We start from the raw sequence: 16,187 nt of genomic DNA, 5'->3' as shown, positions 1-16,187 counted from the left end.
AATGTTAGGGTAAGCGCCTTAACGGCCTGTTCAAGTCTCACCGGCTTGTCATTGACAGATCAATAGATGTGGTTATTCTCTCCGCAAGACTTAAAAAGGAGTCACTGGGCCCTCTTCTGATATTGTAAGCGATGAATTGTTCATTTATGTGCACTAATGCGTGCTCCAAAGTTCTTTTTCATTCAGATATCAAAGACAAAGACAGGCGTCCTATCCCTGATGAACTTCCACCTATCTGCTTTGGGACACACATCTTTTTATGAAGCAGTTCGGAAGTGGAGAAACTTCAATTCAATGAACACTTGCAAATTGACTTTTTGAGGTTCCACCCGTCACCGTCCAAGATCTGAGCATTGACAGCAAAGAAGACATCATGTGCCAGTTAACGATCCAAGATCAAGGAAGTGGAGATCGTATGATGGCCTACGGACTGAGACGCAGCAACAGAACAACCCTCCATGTCAAGCTTTCAATTAAAAAGATATGTACAGCTATTATTTTCTTTTTTGTGTTTGTAGCTGCAGTAACAGCATTTCACTGGTTAGCAGTGCGATCAGAGAGAGAGAGAGGAGCTACTAGTAATATTAAATTTGTCACGACCACAGAGCTACCCATGCCTAAGACACTTCCTGATAACGAGCAAACTGGGAAAAGCACCAGTAGTAGCTATGACACCTCTGTGCCTGTCTTGACACCTTCTGTACCCCATGCTGACCCTACAGGAAGGGACTTGGCACTCGATATCATCTTGACCCCCACTGTGCCAGGTACACCAAGACGATCCCGTCAAAATAAAAGAAGTCTTAGACATAGACTGAGTGGCGAGATAGTGCCAGTTAGATATACATCGTGTATCCAACGTAAGCAAGAATAGGCTTTGCAAATTCCAGACTGGATCAGTAATCTCCAAAAGACAGTTGTTTACACCTTCGACCAGCACTCTATGCCTGATTCCCACTCCCAGCGCCCTAGTGATAGAGCAGAGGATAATGAGGGAGGTTGGAAGAAAGGTCACAAATGAGTCCTGCTTTGTATGTTCTCACATTCCACACGCTGTAGGCGCAGATGAATTGTACTTTACGTAAAGTAGTCTCACCACCCGCAGCCAAATGTCTTTTACACCTGTACCTTTGCCGCATACATGGTCAGAGCTCCACTCAGCCAAAGTGGATGATGCATTCGTAAATACCACAGAGTGGGATGACTAGTATGTAACATTTAGGGTGATCACTAATACATTGGAAATTGAATGGAGAATGGAGGTTTACCGTGATATGAAAGTACCTGCTGACATAATGCAGATTTGGGAACATCACTATAAGAAACTAGGGTACTTCACCTTTCCAACACCCACATCCGAATGCCACTCACCTGAACATCACCAATGTAACCACACCCATGACACATGCCCTTGTCAGTGGAGACCTATTCTACACCTAAAGGCCAACATTGATTTCAATATCAAATGGAATGGTCCACATGACTTGATATGTAAAGCAGCCTCCTTAGGTAGCACAACTGTAGGACAAGAGCACAAATATAATTTAAATGAGGAGATAGAGAGGGAGTGTGCTGAGATATGGGGTAGGGAAACTAGAGGATACACATCCAGTAATGGTACACCATACACACAGAAAAGAGCATACAAGCTAAAAGTCTCCTCTCCTTTGCTTCCTAGGTAATGGGACGGTACCTGTGGGCAGGAATGCCAATTGCAAGAGCACTAGATTTAATTCGAACATGAAGTACGGCACATCCATCCTCATTGGTATCTACGGATCTGCGGAGAAAAATATGTATCTGCAGTTGCCTCCCCAATGGCAAGGACTTTGTTCTATCGTGATGATGCGGATATGAATGGCATCTCGTCGTCCCAGCAACGAACATTTCCCACATCCATACACACCCAATGGCAGGTGATGTCACCCTGCCCCACCACCGAAAAAGAGAAGTCAAAAAGTACTCCTCAGATGACACATTCCATGAGATTCCGGAAGATTTCAACGATGCTGAACTTTACCTTGGGGGAGTTATCCCCATGTTCCAGACCAAAAACAATGCCTGATGGCTCCAAATAACGAGATATGAACTGATGCAGCTTGTTAACAACACCCGTGATGGGTTCAACGCCGTGAAAGAAGAACTACGACCTTTGAGACTCGTGGTTCTGAAACAACGCTATGTTTTAGACCAGTTAATTGCGATGACTAGTGGTGGATGCGCCAGGATGGGAAATTCGTTCTGCTGTGCCTTGATATTGGCCGATGATGCGGATAACAGAACACTTACAAAGGCCATTGGGGATTTGGACAATTTGGGACAACAGATGCCTGAGGATGGAAGTGCAAAAGCAGATGTTTTAAGTAATTGGTCCAACTTGGACTGGACGCCTTTATGGCTATCTGCAGTACTAAAATGTATAATGCCTATATTATGTGTGCTTGTAGTTGTGTATTTCGGAACACGGATTATGTTGCATTATGTTAGAAAAATAAGGTCTAAAAGAGTTGAGATGAACTACACAGATGTGAACACAGGTATGCACAGGGGACAAGGGGAAGATGTAGAGATAGCAGTGTTGAACATAGAGCGTACCATCCCTGACGTTCACTTATCACAGGTCCCCTCTGAAAGTCAGAACTTCCCTATGAGACAAATGTGTAAGAGATTAGGAGGACCAGGTGAGGATTTAGGAGCTACTTCTTTATAACTCGCCCCGGCCACTTCCCCCATCTCCAGCTAAGTATGCAGTTCGTATGATGTTCGAGATGTTGATTGGTTCAATAATTTGAACCAGAGGGGGGAATGTTGGAGGGTGAATTTTTACCTGCATAGCTATCCAAGGACACACCTATCACCTGCACGACATGACCCCTGTGTAGGCCCTGCTGTCTAGAAGTTACAGGCCTCAGTTACGTTGCCCTGAGCACTGCCATTTTCTCTTAGCTTAAGCTGAAGCAGAAAGCAGGTCTGACCCAAGCTTCACCCTGCTGCTCTTGTCTGCAAGGACCCGCACCCCTACCAGGCCCCACCTCATTGTATATTTCTCACAAGCTGTAGAAGTCAAGTTCCTCAATAAATCTTGCAACATACCCCACGTCCCCCACCTAAGCCATGAATAGAATAAGGGAAGCTCGCACAACAACTACGTCAAGCAAGATATCCGATAAACTGAGGATAATTGTGGCGAAATATTATCGCAAACTGCCTGATTGACACATGAATAGAACCCTTTCGAAGCAACAATAACACATTTCTGATTAATGACAAACTTCCAGTCAGAATGGCAGGAACTCAGTCTAGGCTAACGTATGTGCCACACAATTACGAGAAGGTTGTCGCATTTACACCAATGATGGGAAAGTCACCAGACAGGGGCGTGAGAGGCGACAGAAGGATATGTGGTTCGAGGTGACGTGATATAGCGTGACCATAGGCCCCTCACCCCTGAACAATATAAAAGGCTGGTCCGCCAGAGTATCGTTGAACTACTCCGCGTCTGCACTTGAGTGTCTGACAGGAGTTTTTCCCAGGGGTTACTCGAGATAGCCCTTGTTTTATGTACTTAGGTTTCATGTACTTAGATTCTGCTGCTCCATTGTATAATTCTGCTGTTATTAAATGCTTTTTCCTCTTTACATTTAAAGTTATATTGCGCTATTTGAAATGTGATGTTTTCTCTGACATTGTTTTATCTCCACTGCATTTAGGGTGTTTAAATTTGTACTTTCAGGATATCATACATGCAGTGGTGAGTGAGTGTGCCCAATAATATGTGCTTAACCTTTTCTAAACCTTTTTTATGCAATCTGCCTCAGCTCAAAAGTGTATTTAAAGCAAAGCCTCTCTCATAAGCAGCTGCAAACTGTACTTTGTAAAACTCAAACTGGCCCATGTGACTTTCAAGAGAATGCTGGGTCTAGGGCCAAGTACTACGTGGTTTTTATGCTATCATTGATTATTTCTAGAAGCTGTGTCTTCAAATAAATTGTACAACTCTCAAGCTTCAGTCTCCAAGAGCTCATATATATGTTTTTTCCTGTTTCTAGAGCAAGCGTTCCAGGAGCACCGGTTACAAATTAAGCAGTCCTATTTCCCTTAGTTCCCTTTCACGGTCTCCCCAGCGCGGCTTCTGAGCGGCTGCTCTGTGTCCCCTGGCCCCTCCTGCCCTCAATTAATCATCCCCTCCGACATGGTGGCCTTTGGATCTAGGCTCAGCACCCATACCCACAGACCACGCACGCAACCTTGGCTTCATCCTAGACTCCTCACTCTCGATGACCAAACAAGTCAACGCCGTCTCATCCTCCTGCTTCAACGTACTTCGTATGCTCAAAAAAATCTTCCATTGGATCCCCACCGAGACAAGAAAGACTGTCACCCACGCACTGGTTACAAGTCGACTAGACTACGGAAACACCCTCTACGCCGGAATTACAGCCAAATTACAGAATAAACTCCAACGCATCCAAAACGCATCGGCGAGACTCATTTTGGACATTCCTCGCCAAGATCACATTTCCGGCCATCTAAAAGACCTCCACTGGCTTCCCGTCAACAAGAGAATAACATTCCGTCTCCTCACTCACGCACACAAGGCCCTCTACAAACTAGGACCCGAATGCCTCAGCACCCGACTATCCTTCTACACTCCCATCCGACAACTAAGATCCTCCAATCAAGGCCTCGCCGCAGTTCCGCGTATCCAAAGAACCACCATGGGAGGTAGATCCTTCTCCTACTTGGCGGCCAAGACCTGGAACTCACTCCCCACTCACCTCCGCCTTACGCAGAACCACATCACCTTCAGAAAAGAACTTAAAACCTGGCTATTCGATAAATTATGAACCCCTCCCACAGCGCCTTGAGACCCTCTGGGTGAGTAGTGCGCTATATAAATTTTCGAACTTGAACTTGAACTTGAACTTAAGAAATCTATTTACAATTGGGGATTTAAATAAAAAAGGTTTGGTCTGGCAGCATCAAAAGGGCAGACAGGGTTCGAAAGGTACCCTTTGAGGGTGCTCAGAGCAGAGCCCTGCAGGGCTAAAAATAAAGAAAAGGACTTGAGAGAGAGAAGCAGAAAGATGATCAGTAGATCTTTCTGCACTATATATTACAAATTTGTTCCACCAACAGGTGGATACAGTCTTGGTAGAGGGACGCCTGGCTGCCAAAATAATATTACCGACTTTGGGAGGAAGGTAGAATGATATCAACTGCTGCCACTCAATCTCCAGGCAAGAAGGCATAGAGTGGATAGGTTCGGGAGGGGGACCCTGCTCTGCTGTAGCAACAGAAGATCCACCCAAAGGGGTAGCCTGATCGGAGGATCAATTCTCAACTGTGGAAGCTCTGGATACTTGACGTGCCCAGTCCAAAGCCACAAGAATGACTTGGGCCCGGTTGCTCCTGATCTTCTTGAGCAGTCTGGGCAAGAGTGGTATGGGCGGAAAGATGTGCAGGAGACCTGAGCTCCACTCGAGATGAAAAGTATCTCTGAGCAAGAGCCACTTTGGAAACTCCAACACGGAAAACTTCTGACATTGCGCGTTCTCTACGGAGGCGAACAAATCTATAACCAAGGTTCTCTCCACTGCTGAAGATGTCCATTGTGCCACCTCCGGATTGAAACGCCATTTGTGATCCGCTAGTCATCAATGACTGAGTTTGTCCGCCCTGGCGTTTTGGGAACCTGCCAGGTGTTGAACCACCAAGGATAAGCCCTGCTGTTCCAGCTATGTCCAGATATGCAAGGCCTCTTGAAAAAGGTTCCACAACTCCTACCCAGCCCTGTTTGTTGCAGTACCACATGGCAGAGGTGTTGTCCGTGAACACTTGAACCAGTTTTCCCTTGATTGAAGGAAGAAAGGATTTCAATGCCAAGGGAATTGCTAGGAGCTATAGCAAGTTGATGTGGAGTCCAGATTCAGCCGGAGACCAGAGTCCTCTACTCTCCACCTCTCCCAGATGGCCGCCCCATCCCAGGAGTGATGCGTCTGTCACTACTGTGCGATCTGGTTGGGGAAGGGAAAGGAGTCTGGATCTGACCCGCGGTTGGTCAGCCACTGCTGCAGGTCCTGTGCAGTTCCCTCTGAGATCTGGACCACGTCAGAGAGATTCCCCAGATGCTGTACCCACTGGAACTTCAGGTCCCACCGCAGAGTCTACATATGCCTTTTGACATGTGTCACAAGCAGGATGCAGGAGGCCATGAGGCCCAGCAGCCTCAGCGTCATTCTCACCAAAATCCAGGATAGAGGCTGAAACAACGGTATCATAGCCTGAATATCCCGGTTTTCCGCTCGGGAGAATAGGCCCGAAACAACACTGTATCCAGACCAGCTCCGATGAAAGGGAGTGTAGGAGAGGGAGTCAGGTGTGACTTCAGCATATTTATAAGAGAACCCCAGCGAATGCAGGAGGTTCGCTATAGTCTGGAGATGGGAGACGACAGCCTGGGGCGAGCTTGCCTTCAACAGATAGTCGTCAAGATAGGGGAAGACTGGCACCCCTGGAGCTGGGTCTACCGCCATCACCTTGGTGAACCCCCGAGGAGCGCTGGTAAGACCAAAGGGGAACACCATGATCTGAAAGTGCTTCTGGCCAACCGTAAACTGCAGGTGGCGCCGAGGAGCAGGCAGCACAGGAATGTGAAAATAGGCGTCCTGCAAGTCCAACATTACCATTGAGTCTCCAGGGTCTAGGGAAGATTAGACCTGAGCTAGAGTGAGCATCTTGAAATGTTCCTTTTTGAGGAAGAAGTTGAGGACTCGGAGATCAAGGATAGGGTGCAGGCCCTTTTCCTTCTTCTGGACTAGAAAGTAGCTTGAATAACAGCATACTTCTGAGGCCGGAACCCTTTCTATGGCTCCCTTGGCCAAGAGAGACAAGACTTCCCCCTGAAGTAAAGTCAGGTGATCCTGCATCAGCCGGTTGTAAGTTGGATGCATGGAGGGAAGGGTAGTCTGGAAGGGGCAGGAGTAGTCCCTTTGGACTGTCTAAAGAATCCACCTGTCCGATGTGATGTTTTGCCTGTGGTGGAGGTGATGGCTGATCCTGCCACCAACTGGCCATGATCTTGAAGGGCTGAGGAGGGTTTAGAGGCTGAGGGGGTGGGGAGGTAGTGGACTGACCCGACCTCTGGTCGCCCGACCCACAGGGCCGGAATGAACTGCGCCCACGCCTGCGCAGAGGTTGCTGAATTTGCGCAGCCTTGTGGCTGAGGTATGACTGGTGCGGCTGAAAGCCCCTTTTGTAGCCATGAAAGGGGTGAAAAGCATACAGGAAGGTATGGCTACTAACAGGCCCAAGGGCTTGGCCGTAGCCCGTGAGTCCTTAAATCATTCTAGGGCCATGTCTGTTTTTTTTCCGAAGAGACGAGTGCCTTCAAGGGGAAGCCTGGACATCTGAGGAAAAGCCAGAAGTTCTCAGCCTAGTGTGGCGTTAAACAGCCACCCTCGATGGCACCGCTCTGCCCAGCGAATCGGTCATCTCAAGCCCACAACGAATGGTGAACTTTTTTGCATCTCTCCTGTCTGATACTGCTTGGAAGAGGATGGCCTGGGCCTCCTCCGTGACATGTGGCAGCACTTGTGCAACCGTTTCCAACAAGGAGTGGCAGTAACAGCCCAATAGGCATGTAGTGTTCACCGACTGCAATACAAGGCTGGTGGATGAAAACATTTTCTTGCCCCAGCTATCCAGCCTCTTGGATTCCCTGTCCAGGGGTGCGGAAAGGAAGGCACCCTGAGATGTAGAGGCGGGGACCACCAAGCTCTTGGATAGAGTGGTTGGTGGGGAAATTTGGGTCGTCCGGTGCACAAAGATGGTGGCAGGCGAATGTCCTATTCACAGGAGCCTTGTGCTGGGCTTCGGCCAGGTTCCCAGTGGGACATCAGTCAAGGCCTCATTAAAAGGTAGGAGGGGTCTCCCAAGGAGGAGACACCAGGCAGCAGGACCTCTGTCAAGATGTTGGTCTTGACTGCCACAGAAGGAAGATGAATGTCCAAGACCTCAGTTGCCCTTTGTACCACCATAGGGTACAAAGCTCCCTCCTATGTAGCCACGGGAAGGGAAGAAAGCAGGCCAGAATCTGGAGAGGTGTCCAGACCACTGGCCTCACCAAATTCCTCGTACCAGTCCATTTCGTGCTCTGGCTGGTATTGGGAAGGGTTCAGAGACCCCTCCCAATCTGCCTCGATTCCTAGCCCTTTAGATTAAGGCCGAGGAACCGACCTAGGACCAAAGGGTTCCGTCAGAGCTGGTATCGGTGTAGGTAGGCGCTGATCCAGCTTCGGGTCATCAAGGATGAGAATGGGGCTGGAGCAGCAGAGTGCGCCAGCGGCGTTGGGAGTCTCACCGGGGAAGGTTGTAGTGCCATGACCAGCGTCAGTTTGGATCTATTACCAGATCCATGGTGCGTAACTGGTGCTGGGGTCTGAAACGCCGGCACGGAATCCGATGGAGACCCCTTCTGAGCCTCCAGTGCCTGACGGCATACCAAGAGGGTCACACCTCCCAAATAGGAGGCACATAGCATCATAAAATTCTTTGAGCTGGGCGGGGTTCGCTACGATTCCCATGAAGGTAGGTAAGCATGGTGACAACCCAAGTTCAGCAGAACGAGGCCTAGAACGCCGAGGATCCTCTGTAGCATCAGTCGACTGACAGGGAGAAGTCGAAGCACGCTTCGACTTTGTGTGTTTTTTATGCCTCTTACCTGTCCGACTCAAAGACTTTGAGTGGGAGGACAAAGACTTTCCTCTTGACCTAGACCTCAGGGTGAAAGGCGCGGTAACAAGTGCCGGGCCACAAGTAGCTTTAAGAACAGCCACCAAAAAGATTTCAAAGATATAGCCTGGCAGTTGGAATACGACTTTGAGTTATATTCGCGCTTCAGGCACCAAATACAAACTAGGTATGGATCTGTTACCGACATGGCGCAGTGACAGGCGCCATATGGCTTGAATGCAGAAGTCTTCTTGGACATCCTACACACCAAAAAAAAAAAGTCGAAAAAAAGTTGAAAAAAGCCAGTCAAAAAGTGACAGAGGGTAGCTCTCTTCACAGATCTGCACTAACTGACGCAGAAATAAAATAACTTATGTCAACATGCTGAGGTGGCACCTATACAGGTGACACGGACATCACAATGGCGGAGACGACACCGGCTACTTCACACGGAGCTCATCAATGCCACCTACTGGTGCACAACGGATATTGCTTTAAGAAAAATTATCCAGATCCAGTCTGATGCCTGGGAAGTTCAAAGGTAAGGAATCTGAGGGTAGATGTATCTATAACTCGCTCCCTCACCATGCATAGTGTTGTTATCAATGATGCCATTTCAGATGTAATTAGAGATGTTATCAATTCATTCATTGAACATGTGATGAGTCATGTAATATGTGAGGGTACAAGCAGCGCATTATGAGAATCACGCGGACTGACCTTTATGGGCGTCCAGCAACAAGTTGAATTTAAGAATTCACAACCACTGCAATATCGACAGCTTAACAAACCTGTATAAATATGGGCGGTACCTGCAGCACCAACTAGACAAATCTACTGTGGAATATAGGGTTCTGGTGGCCTCTTTGCATAAAAATGCTATATCCCACATATATAAGACACTGATAAACAATAGTGAGGGTCCACTAGCAGTCCTCAATGAGAAATGGTAAAGGGATTAAGGAATATTGGTGAAGGCAGATTGGTTAGACGAATGCAGATACCCTGGGCAGGTCATCATCAGGACAGGTTTTCGTTTGGTACAAAAAAGATCTTGCATCAAGCTTATTTTACTAAAACTAGTATGTATAAAAGTAGAAGAACTGACAACGATAGTTGTTTGTGTGGCTCCTCTTCAGTCTCAATGAAACACATCCGGTGGAACTGCTCACAACTACAACAGTTTTGGTGGGGGAGGTGATACGCCAGATATCAAGGGACAGATAAAATAATGCAGACATAATACCACACAAGTGGCACTTCTACGAATCAGGAAGGAACATACACTGTCCAAATATACTCTTATGTTCTTTTATTTTGCCCTGATCATAGCAAAGAGGGTTATTGTTTAACTTTGGGACAGTGTCTTACCTGATTAGTCAAATGATAAACATGATTGACTACTGTATGCAGGCTGAGGAACTTTTTTAATTGGACTAGAGGTTGACCACAAACATTCATTTTAGAGCCTTGTCAGGAGTCAAGAGAGTTGGAATGTGAAGTGCCTCAATTGTAATAAGAACGGGTACTACTCGACAAACTGGTGCATAGGCAGGGCTGTCTATGACAAACGTGGGATGTGGATACATACCTGGATCTAATATTGATGATTGGCGGGTAAGATGGAGCATCGGGTTCCCAGAACCCCAAGTCAGTATGTATATAATAAATACCCCTGTTGTACATTGTATCATGTAGCTTCAGAATGCCATGGCGTTTGGAATGTTTTATTACTTTATTAACAGACTGTTCAATAATTTTCTTTTTTTAAATTTGACTCTACCAAAATCTAAGAGACGGATGTATTTTTTTTATAACTCTTTTTTATTAAATTATGCTCATCACAGAAAAGCTTACATCAGGACTTGTTGGATATCAAGAGACACAGATAGCATGCGAAAAATAACAGTATCTCAAAGCAGAACATCAATTGAAGCTATATGGGCTCCTTTTACAGCCCAACATTAATGCATGGCATTCACCCACTCTCTATCCCACACGCGGAGCCATGGTCCCCCTAGGTCTTAAACAATCCTATTCAATATCCCCTGTAGGCCTCCAAGCTCCCCACATGTTTTCCCACTTCCTGGGACAGCACGGACTTTGATAAAATCTGTTCAACTTTCTGGCACCAATCTAGATCAGCTTTCCAGTTCGTTAGACTGAATCGATCTGTACTGTCCCACGCTCTCGCTATATTTCGTTAGCCACCCCTGCAGCCAGTATCTGCCAGATCTTCTAATATTTGTGCCAGTTTTCCTCTCATAAGATTGTTAGCAGAAGCCATTTTGCATCTATGGGGATTTCTAGTGACAACACATGGGACATAATCCCAGTAACCCCTCTCCAGTACTCCTGTATCTCCAGGCACTCCCAGAGAGTATGAAAAAACCTTCCCGATCACAACCCTTGAGGCATCTTGATGTGGGCGACCTCCCAATTTTAGCGACCCATTCCAATCATCGGCATTGAAATCACCAAGATTCCTCACCCAGGCCTTCCCCTGTGTTACCAGGGGGTCCGGGGAATTGTTGACAAGTTTCCGGTATTTGGTGGAAATCACCCATTCTGGGATATGTTCTGCAAGGAGAAGCCTCCCGCAGCTGTTTCCCCTCTCTTATGCTTCTTTTCAGGGCATTCCCCAGCTGTAGGTATCTGTACCTTTCCCTCAACTCATATTCCTGGCTAAGTGTGACAAATGTTATGAAGGCTTGATCTCGCCAAAATACCCCAAATGATCTATTCCTATCACCTCCCAATTTGAGAAGCCTCTCAGTCCACCCACTTCCTGGAGCAGATCACTGTTCCACAATGGTGTCATATTTGTGAGTCACCCATTCCAGCCCAGGAATCTTGTTGCCTCCCTCCATATCCTGACTACCATCTCAGTGTGGTGCGGTAGCCCTCTCTCTTTCCTCTTCCGATAGAGGAGCACTTTGTGATTGCAGCATCCCATTGATTGTCTGTACACTATATATGTCGGTTCTCTGTGAAGACTCGGTCATTTATCACAAGCAGCTAGGTCGCCCAGTACTATTTAGTAATATCTGGAATTGCCAGTCCGCCCTCATAAACACCTCTCTAGAGCTTAGAAAGCGCTAATCGCATCTCTCCACCTTGCAACTACAAGGTGATGACTCCAGCTTCAATTGTCTGGGAAAAACCTTGAGGGACTCCATAAGACGTATTTTGGAGCACATAGATCAACCGTGGGAGCGTCATCATTTTGTATAACGGCGCTCTACCCATTAAGGAGTGTGGTGGTGTGCTCCAATGCTTGACATTTCCTGAGATAAATGTATTCTTAGCATCCTTCATTAACTCAGAGGAATCAGCTTGACCGGGAGCAATAATACGAAAGATGCTTTGAAACCATTATGTAGTGTAAGAGGGTTAGACAATGAAAATTGGTCCAGTCTGTAGGACTATGACCATGTCTGTAAAAGAATACCATCCTAATTAGCAGAAAAAGTCATTTTTGCCAATTTGGATTTAGTGCTGGATGTTTGGAGCACAACTGACAAATCAGCCTGAATTTTATTTTTCAAATTTATAGCAACATTTATACAAAAGCTCTACTTCTTCCATTCCGTCAAAATTTCAGAGGAATGAAAAATAGATCCCTACAGGCTTTCAATGACATTTCTGTTTCCACTCAGGAACACATCTAAAAGATTCTAAGTATGCTGAACTCAAAACATACATTCTTAATAAAACAACGATAATATCAAAACTATATTCAATGACGTTATTACCATAGGTCTTCAGAAAACAGAAATGTCCTCTGTGACAAACCATGCTGCCTCTGGCATGTAAGAGTGCACATAAATGGCATAGAAAAATAAGTCTTAAGGGGGAAAGAATACATTCTCAAACATTTAATAACCTTATTAAGATATGATTAAAAAGTAAGCTTACTTTCTGTACTGATGGATTTGATAATTTCTTCTGACGTGCCTTGTCCTTAGTTTTAGATGTGGATTGCTTTGTCTTGGATGTGGAAGTAACACGACTGCTGCCTGAAGGCTTTGTCCTGACTGTTGAGGTTTTAATGCTTTTTGCTGTTGACGTCTGTTCCATCTCTGCAGTGGTGGTGCTTAAGGTGGTGGGAGTAGGTGACATAAAGGCAGATGTCTCATTAGCACTTTGTTGTGGTTCTGTGGTAACAGCACTTGGTTGGCTTGAACGGGTGGAGGCAGTTTCAGGGTCTGGTAAAGCTGGATCTGTTATTTGTGACATGGGTTGAGGTTGTGGAATCTGTGCTGGTGACTGGGCTTCAGAAATCTGTGTGGATTCTTGTAGAGGAAGTTGTGGGGGGTTGGGTCCAGGCGGTTGCGGAGTAACTGGTCCAGCCACCTCAGGCACCTTCTGTCCTGATTCCGGAGGCCGAAGCTCTGCATTGTAGATCTGCGTGATGGGTACTTCAATGCTGTTTACACTTATCACCTTTGGGTCACTTACTGGTAAGTCAGTTGAATCAACTGTGACCATGGAGCTAATCTTTTCCTTCCCATTTGTCTTCAACAACAAATTGATTGCCTTGTCAACAACACCCTGAAGTGTACAGAAAACTTTCTTATCATCTAGGAAGTCCAGAAACTGGGTATATCGTCCACTGGTAGAGCAGATATGCCTGTCAGGGATTACAGGATGTGTGCGGCCAATGTTAGTACAATTAGTGGCAACTGAGGATGAAGAGGAGCTCATCTCTGTTTGGTCATTGGTAGTGCTGCTCACACTGCCAATAAACAGCAGTTCTGGCATGTTGTAGGACCCCCATGTCATCTCAGACTTCTCGGATGAGGACATACATGATTTCTGTGCAGAGTCGCAACTAACATCTGATACAGTTAAGCGAGACTTAGCATGCCAAGGTGGTAGGTCTGCCTGCATAACAAATAACAATATATAAGTAATTCACTTAAACAGAGTGCATATGCTCATCACTTCCTTCACATATAAACCGATGCCTCCCACCATTATAAATAAAACGTAACTACGGAACTGACTTTTGAGTTTAAAGTAGAGACTCCCTACAACTCCCCAATGAAACAAGCTGAGTATTTTGACCTTTGATGAGAAACAAAGAAGAGACATTCAAAGGTAATGCCTATGTTCGATGTATACGTGCATATGTGCATAAATGTCATTTTTATAAAGCAAATCCAATGACAAGCAACAGAGAGGTGTACATGGTAGTGGTTTAACAGTTAGTAGTGCAGCAAGAAAGAAGGTGAGAGATGGTGCAGAGATACAGTTTCATGGTATGGGTGACCACCTTCCTCCAGTCCTTAACCTTTGTGTAATATCATACTGCATTATAGGTGTTTGAATCTTGGTTAGCGTCCACTGAACTGAATGAATTAACATATCTGAAATAAAAGGTTCGTATGTGAAAGGTTCAGGACTGGCAAGTGTCCTTAATGACCTAAAGTGAGGTGGTCACGCTAATCAAAGGTAAAGGCTCACAGTGGACAGGGTCAGGCTTCTGGGTGAAACTTCCTGTAGGGCAAGGGCAACGAGAAAAAGTATTTCTGTTTCATTCTGGGTGTGAAGAGAATTCCTGCAAACAAAAGAAAACCCCAGGGTACAAAATAGTTTTTTATCTATGGAGTAATACCTTTCTGAACTGAGTTCGAGGAGTCAATACCACTTGATGTGCATCAGAAAATGAGAGCAATGGAAGCATCTGGGCAAACCGACAAACCTCAACCTCTTGCCCTGGAGTTTATGTCACATCCCTCTTAACCTGCCCCCCCTTTAACCACCATTGACCATTCAGAAAGAGTTCTTAACAAGGACAATCTGGCCTGCCTCCAGCTTAAAAGCATGCACATTGGTCCGACTTTGAGTTAATGTCAGAAAATGAGGTCTTCAGTATAATTTCTAACCTAAAACCCTCCTCCCACACTATGGCCCCCTTACCATCCACTATTATAAAAGAACTCAACCACACCATTTCCGCTTCCTGGACAAAAATCATCAACGCCTCTCTCACCTCAGGCTGTGTCCCAGACTCACTTCAACTTGGACAAATCACACCCATTCTCAAGAAACCAGGGGCTGATCCTAATGATCTTAACAACCTCAGACCTATCTCCAACATCCCATTCTTTGCAAAAACATTGGAGAAATGCGTTCTCCACCAACTCAACAAACACATTAATGAGTTCAACCTCCTCGACACCTTTCAATCAGGATTCAGGAAAGGTGTAGCACGGAAGAAATGCGTTACTTACCTGTAACTGCAGTTATCCAGTATTGGTATCTTTCATAGATTCACATGCCTGAATCATTCCCCGTCGTCGGGGTGGGAGTCCCCGGTACATAAAAAGAGTAATGTCATAAAGACATATACATACTAATAGGCCAGAGGCCTCTCATGAGAACCTTCCTGGAAGGAGCCCTAGTCCCTCAGATTTTCGTAAGCACAGTGCTAAGTAGTACCTACTGAGAGAACCAAGGTGAGCCCTTCCAGGGGAGGTGGGTGGGTTGCATGTGAATCTATGAAAGCTACCAATACTGGATAACTGCAGTTACAAGTAAGTAACGCATTTCTTATCCAGTATTAGGGGTATCTTTCATAGATTCACATGCCTAAATCAGAGTAGCGAGCAATCACCAGCACATTTAGAATACTAATTGTGAAATATAACAAGTACCAAAATACCATATAAAAGAGAAATGTGCGAGTAGACAGGAGGAAGGTGGGATGAAAGAGAGAAGGCTCACCTCTAGTGAAATAGATGACAGAGCACAGCTTGTCCTACTGCTGCATCTTTCATAAGTTCAGAATCCAAGCAGTAGTGCCTGGTGAACGTATGTGGTATCTTCCATGTCGCCGCTCTGCATATGTCGATAATGGGCACTCCTGCAAAGAGCGCCATTGAAGTGGAGACAGCTCTGGTTGAATGAGCCCGAACTTTAGAATGCAGAGGATGACCTGCCTGTTGATGGCAGAAAGTAATGGCTGCAGAGATCCAACGAGAAATGCTCTGCTTAGTTAATGGAAGACCCTTTCTGGGCCTGCTGAAGGCAACAAAAAGCTGAGTGGATTTCCGAAACTGTTCTGTTCGGTGGATGTAGAACTTCAAACAACGTTTGAGGTCTAAAGAGTGGAGAGACCTCTCTGCTGCGGAAAGTGGATTTGGGAAGAAAGTCAGCAAGACTATAGGTTCATTCAGGTGAAAATTAGACGGAACCTTCGGGATGAATTTAGGGTTGGTCCGTAGAATAACTCTGTCCTGTTGGAACTGCAGTAAAGGATCCTGAATAGAGAAGGCTTGCAGCTCACTTACAAGCCTTGCTGATGTGAGCGCTAGTAAGAGAGCGGTTTTCCAAGACAGGTATTTGATGTCAGCTCTGTGTATTGGCTCAAAGGGATGTTTCATCAGTTGAGCAAGCACAATGTTTAGCTGCCAGGTGGGTGGTAAAGCTCTCACCGGAGGGAATGT

The 16,187-nt window shown here is 45.9% G+C and overlaps 1 protein-coding gene across 2 annotated transcripts in view; it reads right to left on the bottom strand.

Annotated features, from left to right (window-relative positions):
- Positions 1-16,187, bottom strand: part of LOC144792711 (uncharacterized) — a 1,012,556-nt gene that overhangs the window by 535,087 nt on the left and 461,282 nt on the right. For both annotated transcript variants that reach the window (XM_078667877.1, XM_078667876.1), the window contains exon 4: positions 12,652-13,620. In XM_078667877.1, coding sequence (XP_078524003.1) covers positions 12,652-13,620 — 969 coding nt within the window. The remainder of the gene's footprint in view (positions 1-12,651; positions 13,621-16,187) is intronic.

This window comes from Lissotriton helveticus, chromosome 11, assembly GCF_964261635.1.
Source record: "Lissotriton helveticus chromosome 11, aLisHel1.1, whole genome shotgun sequence".
Lineage (NCBI taxonomy): Eukaryota > Metazoa > Chordata > Amphibia > Caudata > Salamandridae > Lissotriton > Lissotriton helveticus.
The sequence above is the reverse complement of the archived record's forward strand: the minus strand, read 5'-3'. Positions and strand labels throughout refer to the sequence as shown.